This window comes from Abramis brama (genome assembly GCF_963993115.1).
Source record: "Abramis brama genome assembly, chromosome: 1".
In the NCBI taxonomy this organism is placed as follows: Eukaryota; Metazoa; Chordata; class Actinopteri; order Cypriniformes; family Leuciscidae; genus Abramis; species Abramis brama.
In genome coordinates, this window is record NC_139963.1 from 68,173,974 (window position 1) to 68,183,103 (window position 9,130).

General features: G+C 34.5%; 1 protein-coding gene across 1 annotated transcript; it reads right to left on the reverse strand.

Annotated features, from left to right (window-relative positions):
- Positions 1-3,300: 3,300 nt before the first annotated feature.
- LOC311079136 (uncharacterized protein) lies at positions 3,301-6,815 on the reverse strand. The gene is made up of 4 exons (XM_084108342.1): positions 6,426-6,815; positions 5,926-5,954; positions 5,293-5,349; positions 3,301-4,952 (listed from the first exon to the last, which is right to left on the reverse strand). Exons 1-4 carry the CDS (start codon positions 6,553-6,555, stop codon positions 4,788-4,790), a joined length of 381 nt encoding a protein of 126 aa, XP_083964468.1. The 5' UTR covers positions 6,556-6,815; the 3' UTR covers positions 3,301-4,787.
- Between the last annotated feature and the right edge of the window lie 2,315 nt (positions 6,816-9,130).

Genomic DNA, 9,130 nt, shown 5'->3' on the forward strand with positions numbered 1-9,130 from the left:
GGTTCCCAACCTTTATAAGACTAAGATATAAGATATTTTTGCATCCCGTAACTTCGAGTTAATTCTGGGGTTTTGAAATGTCATGCAAACGAGAAAGCAGACGTTAATCGAATTAATTGCTATTGAAAAAATATTTTCTTGTGTGGCTTCCCGGGGCTCGAGCACTAACGGATTTATGTTTTCTTTATTCTTTATTTCTTTAATTTAAATAAAATAAAACAACCTGAAAAAAAAAAGTTATTTTTCGTAAAATTATGATTTTTTTTTTTACAGAGTAGGGTAGACTGGGTACAGTTGAGACATAGGTACAGTTGAGACACCTTTAATAACTTGCGTTCGCAGCAAGCACAAGTTGTGATTTTTGCTGTGCACATGCGTATTAGTGTCCTCTTTGTTTGTGGGAAATTTGAATAGTGGACGAAAATATCGGGTAAAGTTTTTTTTCTAAAGTAGGACGTTCACTTCACCATGCACTCTCCACAATGAATAGCTTATTATCCCTATATGACTGTTAAACGTAACTGGTATCACCACAAACTTTATTCTGGGCCCTAAAAACTGGCATATTTCATGGTATTGTGTCATGCAAGGTAATTGCAAAATCTAGAGAAATGTGCGAGGTGGCCAGCGGGGTATAGTTGAGACACACGTGTACCAACTGTACCCCCGATAGAGCTCTATTAGGAAACACACTGTTTAGTTGTGCAGTGTTATGATAACAGATTAAAGGTCGTAATTAGCCAGCATAGGACGCAAATGAAAATAAAATTTGATATTTGTGATATTTAAACTGTGTATTATTAATAAATATTGTTTAATATCTTGTTCCTGCTTTATAAATTTTAACCAGTGCTAATTTAAATAAAATGAATTAATATAAATGGTTAAATAAACAAAAATGTTGCCCAATTGTTATTTTCTTTATTTGTCTTTATTTTTTATATTTACAATGAATGGTAAGTTATCTTTACATCATTAGAAATGGGTGTCTCAACTGTACCATGCACTGTCTCAACTGTACCACATACGGGTACAGTTGAGACAAGGTTGAGACAAAAAGCACCTTATTTTTATTAGGTAATTGCGGAAAATATAAACTACTTGTGGGTACTATTGATTGATAATATCTTTGTCTACAAGCTAATGAAATGTCATGTGGCATGTGGAAATTCACTTCTTTTCAGTATCTATTTTTGTGTGAAAAATCAAAACGCAAAAAGTGTCTCAACTGTACCCAGTCTACCCCGGTGTATTTCCTGAAGATAACGTGGTTCTCAAGCTTTTTGCCCCAAAGTCCCCCCTATAAGGAAATATTCCAGTCCCACACATGAGACTCTTGTGGTTCTAGTCAACACCATTTGACAAAGATGCTGTGTATCAGCTTTACAGATAGATGCTATATAGCGCTTAAAGTGGTTCTCCTATGATTACAAGCCAATGAACCACTTTTAGTGCTATTTAGCAGCATTTGTGTTTGAGGTTACCGATGTGTTGGAGAGTAGAGCCTGTGTTTCAGTAGAAGAAGATCAAGAAACACTGATGATTTGCTGCATGATGCTTAAAGCCAGTAACTGTGTTACTGTTAGAGCCATAACTACATAAATAATTTTGTAATATTTTTCCTTATATTAGAGTGATTATGTTTTTTGATAAATGCATATTTTGTGTTATTTGTATTGTATCGCGAGATTTGACTAGTTTCACGTGCTACGCACGTGTAATTTTTTGTTGAAGAAGAAGGAAGAAGAAAGGGTTGAGGCTAGACAGTCTTTTGACCGTGAAAAGTTATTGGAACGTGAATAAGTGTAACTTTATTTTATTTTGTGTTTGATTTCTCTTACAATGTAACCTGACAACGGAAAAGTAAAGTTTACAAGACAAATTATGGATTCACGCGTCAAATCCTTTGTGCTACACCCTTATGGAAATGGCGAAGAACGAAAAACGGCTCAGATCGCCATTACAGTTACATTAGAGTTTTACAGAGTGTTTCACAAAATTACTCCCGGAAATGTGTGTAAAGTAACTGTTTTTTGTAAAGCATTGTTAGAAAAAATGATGATATGTTACCTTCATTTTAGTTTTTTTCATCTTTCTGTGAAAACAGACCAACCCCTCATCCAGTGACTAATCTTTGATTATATGGGTGATGATATTAGTTTTATACATCATTGATTAGTTGCTCTGTGATTCATGAGATCCAGCAGTGACAATCAGTTATTATAAAGGATTTTAATAACATGTTGTGCATAAAACATTCTAAGCTACTGCATCATTTAGACTCACAGAGACACTTTTATTTCATGTTTTACAATATTATTGATCTGCCAGAATTGACACCATTATATGAGAACTGAAAATTCCCAGCATGCATTGCAGCATGAACACATTATGCAGCTGAATGGTCTTCCCATTTCTTTTTTTGCTTTTGATTTACTTTTTAGTTGAGTTGAGTTGATCAGTTCACTATTGTCGAGTTATATGCATAATGTGTGTCTGAATTATGCAGTGGTTTGAAACTTTCTTTTTGTCGGATGTGTCTAAAACTTAAGGAAGCTTGCAAAAAAAAGGTCAGAATTCTAAGATAAAAAGTTTGCACTGATATGGCTGAAAAGCTTCTATTAGAAATATCTGAATAATAAGTGATTGCTGCTGGATCTCTTGCTGTAGTTTCACAGTGTTGTAATGTAGAATTTAAGTGTATTAATAAACAGATTTTGATAAGAGATTAAACACTGGTTGTTTTCAGCCAGGCGTTTGAGCAAGAGCATCCTCAGGTTAATACAATATCATATTGGAGAAGCTGATTTATCAAACGCTCCAGTGTGTTTGTGATCTGAGACAGCGTGTTTTACAGCGATGAGCAACGAAGCCAATCACAGACACGTCTGTTGATCTCTTGAACACGATGACCAATCAGAGGCGTTTAACTCTTTCCCCGCCCCGCTGTCCGTGTTTTCACTGGTAACGGTAGGGGGCGCTGTTACACATCTTCTGAAAGAGTAGAGAATCTCCTGATCAAAACACAGGAGAAGAAGATCCTAAAACGAGCGATATCATGTGCAATCATGTGCATATGTAAAATAACGCAATCATCAACATTAAACAGCATATAAATCAAAACTGTCTAATGTTATGAACTGTCGACCCAGGACGAGCTACAGGACTGTGAAGCTTCGAGGAGTTGATGGACTCGATCTACTCATCTGTGTTTTGATCGTCACTGTGAATGTATGTATTATTTGACAAAACAGGACTTTCTCAGTTTTTTGCTCAAAATGTTGTTTTTATAAAACTTAATAAAACACAGAAAGACACATACACACTGCAGCAACAAGCAGTCAACGTTAGTTTTAGTGCAGAGCAGAGAGAAATTAAATGTGGTTTCTCAGAAACCTTGATGCAGATTTAACATTAAGAAACATTATTTACATTTACAACATATGAAATAAAACACAATGTTACAATACAATACAAATTTACACAATAGATTGACATTTAGCTAAATCTCAAATTTTGTCTTCCACATAAAGTATCCAACATGTTTTGATCACCATTAGAAGTTATAGCAGAACTGAGAGTTATAAATATTAATTTCTATATCTCCTTTCCAGACTCACTATTATCAGGGCTGGATTTTCCTCATATTGTGACATTGGCAAAAGCAAGTTTTGGATGAAGATTATTGTAGCTGTAGATATGTGGGTGCTGATAATTTTCTACTTTGTTGTTGTATTTTTTTCAGTCATTCGGCCAGAATCTCACATTAAAATGAAGTGATACACACAGGCTATTTTGGCTGTGACTCGACAACAAATGCAAGACGCTCTTCTCTGCTCCTCAAACACATAAGTGTTTCTGAAGTAAAGAAAGCAGTGTATTTAATCAGAGACCCAGTTCTTTATTCACCCTTGTATCATTAATAAGCAGAGACTCTCCGACTGTTCGACTGCAGTAATGAGTTATGAGATTCGTCCACAAGCTCTTTCTAATACTTCTCTTTAATACTTCTCTTTGGTTAAATATTAGAAAAACCCACAGACAGATGTAACGGATGACCATAGAAATGATTTATGTTAAAAATGACTATATCTTACGTTTAATTAATTTATAAAGTAAGTAATTGTCTTACATAATTTTAGCATTAGAGTGAAATAATAATAATAATTAATATATATAATTTCTCCTTATTGTAATTGCTAATGCATAAATCCGGCCCTGACTATAACAGAGGAGAACGGCTGATCAGTGATCATGAGCTTGTAGCTTCTGTGTTTGGACTCTTTCTGGGCTGGAAACTTTATAAGGAATGAATTACAGAAGTTTTCTAGCAGGAGAAAGGAAGAGACCAACAACTCAGAGGAGTTTTGATATTACATGAAGGATCTGAGTGCCGTCTGAAGGATTGAACATTCAGTCTCAGTGTTTCTGATTGAGTAAGAGACACACAACTGAACATTTACTGACTTCATGATCCTGAGACTCAAACCTCAATCCATCAGGTCAAAGTTAAAGTTATAACACTGATTTCTCTCTCTGTTAATGATCTTAATGCAGTATAAGATCAAGGTTCATCTGTACTGTTGAAGGTGGTTTACAGCTAGAATTAGTTATAAAAGCAAATCACTATTACATGAATACAAAGAACAATGACAATTAAACATAGATTTACAGCTATTTACAAAACCAAGAAAACGTACATTAGAAAAAAACGGTCTCAATAACGAATGCAGAATGAGATTTAACTCTTAAATCACAGTCAGAAGCTTCTCAGGAGTGTTTCTCTCTCACTGTGAAACCACTGAATCCAGCTGAGATTCAGTCTTACTAGTGTCCTGATCTTCATTCAGTAGAGGCTTCATCTCATGAGATTCTGCTGGGTTCTGGCTCTGGTTCTGGTTCTGGTTCTGGTTTGATCCACTGGCTGTAGTTTCATCAGAACCTGCTGCAGTCTGTGTTCAGAATAAGACATGCTTTAACATGTATTTTCAACAGTAATCCAGCAGTGTTTCTCAGTCCTCATAGAAAACACTTCACAGTTTTACCACACATAAGCATTTGCTGTTTTTAAGTTGAAGGAAATGACGTTTCAAACCCAGTTTGTGTCAGAGCAGAGGATCAGGATGTGGTATTACAGATATTACAGGTTTTACAGAGTCAATAATCTGAAGTGTTTTGTGTGAAATAAAGGAAAGTGCTGATGTTCTCCAGGAGCAGGATTGAGAAACACTGATGATCTACACAACATCTGTGGAGAAAAGTGTTCAAATCCACAATGATTCTGACGCTAACCTGAGATTCCTGATTCTGAGATCCAGCGGCTCGAGGTCGACGAGACTTTATTGCCTTCTGTGTTCAAGACAAGACAGTTCATTTACACACAGATCTCCACTAATGCATTAATGTACACACAGATCTCCACTAATGCATTAATGTACACACAGATCTGCATTAATGTACACACAGATCTCCACTAATGCATTAATGTACACAGATCTCCACTAATGCATTAATGCACACACAGATCTCCACTAATGCATTAATGTACACACAGATCTCCACTAATGCATTAATGTACACACAGATCTCCACTAATGCATTAATGTACACACAGATCTCCACTAATGCATTAATGTACACACAGATCTCCACTAATGCATTAATGTACAGTTATTTAAAGGTGCAGTCAGTCATTCTGTCCACATTTAAAGGAAAGAATTTCACAGATCAGATTTAGATGATGTAGAGTCGGGAAGAATCAGTTTTATTCAACATAAGTTGTTTTCTCTCTTCGCTCATGAGTGTGTGTATGAAGACTTCAGTCTGAGAAACATGGACATAAAATCACTGAGTGCACCTTTAACATGAAGTGAAACCGCAGGTGAATTAATCAAATCTAATTCACATTAAATATGAAATACTAACCTGACATGACTGCACACATGGTTTGATCCCTGTGAGTTCAGAGACGGAGGAGGAAAAAGAGATTTACAGGATTATTCAGATTCAAAACACTTCAGACTGTATAATAGATGAGTCCTGGTTTAACAAAGAAAAATATAATAACCTTCAGATATCCAGTGAATTTAATAGAGCGTTCAGTGAGTGTTGAAGATGATTCAGTTTAGTTTAGTTTAGAATGAGTCAGTATGAGTCATAATCAATAATCTATAACTGTGAATCAAACTGAAGCTGTAGAGTCTCAGTTCAGTCAAACACAATAAACACACGTGTGAGATTCATCAATCATCACAACACAAAACTCAGCATTTATTCCCTGAAAGTGACGCATCCTAAAGACAGATGATTGGTCACATATGTGGTCATATTTTTAAATGAAAATCCCTTAAAGAAATATGAGAGGCACCAAAACACCTGAAGTGAATGTATTAGTTTAATGGTCTTTAAGTTCAGGTTATACTCACAGGGTTCAAATATCAGTAAAACCGTCAGAAATAAAGTGAAGAGGAATTCAGAGGAAAAGACGATGATCCTCATATCTCCAACGGCTCCTTCTCCATTAACTGAGGATGAGAATAAACCACAGTATTTCATTTACAGCATGAACAGCTGATTATAAGGCCTATTATTGCTCTGAATTAATATATGTGAATGAAAAGAGAATAATAACTTTGAGATGAGGATCATTTCTGCCTCACAGTGAGATATTATCACTCACTCAGTTCAGATTAAAATGCTGTATTAGTTTATAATGTGTGTGTTTTTACCAGAAAGCTCAGATATAATGTAAGTGATGTTGAAGTGTTCACTCGCCTGTTTTCAGGGTCAGTTCAGTCATCAGAGCAACAGCGTTCAGGACAACAACACCGACTGATCCAAACACATACACAGGAACAACACGGAGAAGAGCTGGAAGATACAATAATACAGTTTCAAATCTTCACCATTAGAGAAAATAATACAGTTTCATATCTTCACCATTAGAGAACATAATAATACAGTTTCATATCTTCACCATTAGAGAAAATAATACAGTTTCATATCTTCACCATTAGAGAAAATAATACAGTTTCATATCTTCACCATTAGAGAACATAATAATACAGTTTCATATCTTCACCATTAGAGAAAATAATACAGTTTCATATCTTCACCATTAGAGAACATAATAATACAGTTTCATATCTTCACCATTAGAGAAAATAATACAGTTTCATATCATCACCATTAGAGAAAATAATACAGTTTCATATCTTCACCATTAGAGAAAATAATAATAATACAGTTTCATATCATCACTTTGCCATCACCTTTGGGGCAAAAGGTTGAGAACCACGGTCTCTTCCCCATACCGTCACCATCACATTAGGCACTGCATTTCCCATAAGCCTTTGCCTGTACTCATTACTGGTCATTTGCACACAGCACACTATTTCCACTCACATTGTTTGTATCTGCTTATTTATACCCTGTCTGTTTCATTCATTGTCATGGAATCCTTGTTTAATGTCACTTGCCTTTGTATGGATTTTTGACCCTTTGCCTGGATGACTTACAATTACGGATTACCCTATTAAACCCGATTAAATGCACTTGGATCTATTTGTGTGTGTGTGTCGTGACAGAAATACACTGTATTTCAATGTCTTTTTTTATCCTTTCCACAACTAAACTATGGGGAGTTAGAGAACCTTTAAAGAATTATACAGGGCTTTATAACACCTCAACCACCGCAAAAAAAGAACCACTGAAGAACGACATTTTAATAAGAAATAATAAACTATTCAAAAATATTTTGTAGAATAAAGATTTCCATCATTCATTGATAGAAGTTGAAAAAAACATGACAGTAACACACAATATTCATACACAAACACACCCTCATGTTTCACACACATTTGTTCTTGATTGAGGAAATATTATAGTGAACTAGATGAGCAAAGTTCATAAACAAATTTTAAAATTGGCTTGAAAAAGCATTGTCAGAAAGTTTTATATAACTTTGACAAGCTTAAAGTTTTAATTGAATGGGTTTAGCATTATTTACCACGTTACTAGCATGATTTACCACATTGTTAGCACATTTTAACATGATTTAGCAGGAATTACCATGTAGCTAACATGATTTAGCATGCTGTTAGCATGAATTAACATTGTGCTAACATGTTTTAACATGGTGTTAACATTATTAGCATGATACTATCATGTTTTATCATGTTGCTAGCATTATTTAGCATGAATTACCATGTAGTTAACATGATTTGGCATGCTGTTAGCTTGAATTAACATTGTGCTAACATGTTTTAACATGGTGTTAACATTATTAGCATGACACTATCATGTTTTATCATGTTGCTAGCATTATTTAGCATGAATTACCATGTAGCTAACATGATTTGGCATGCTGTTAGCTTGAATTAACATTGTGCTAACATGTTTTAACATGGTGTTAACATTATTACCATGATACTATCATGTTTTATCATGTTTCTAGCATTATTTAGCATGAATTGCCATGTTGCTAACATGATTTAAGATGCTAACACACATAAGCATTTTGCTAACATGTTTAAACATGTTATTAGCATGAATTACCATGTTGCTAGCCTGATTTAACATTAATTACCATGTAGCTAACATGATTTAGCATGCTGTTGGCATTAATTATCATTGTGTTAACATGTTTTAGCATGGTGTTAGTATGAATTAGTATAATGCTATCATGTTTTATCGTGTAGCTAGCATGATTTAACATTATTCACCATGTTGCTAGCATGATTTAGTATGAAATACCATGTTACTAGCATGATTTAGGAAGCTGTTAACATGAATTACCATTTTGTTAACATGTTTTAACATGTTGTTAATGTGAATTACCATGTTGCTAGCATGATTTTGCATTGATTACCATGTAGCTATCATGATTTAGCATGCTGTTAGCATGAATTATAATTGTGCTAACATGTTTTATCATGTTCCTAGCATGATTTAACATGAGTTACCATGTTGCTAGCATGATTTAATATGTTAACATAAATTAACATTTTGTTAACATGTTGTTAACATGACTTACAATTTTGTTAGCATGATTTAACATGAATTACCATGAAGCTTACATGATTTGGCAATCTGTTAGCATGAATTAGGATGATGCTATCATGTTTTATCA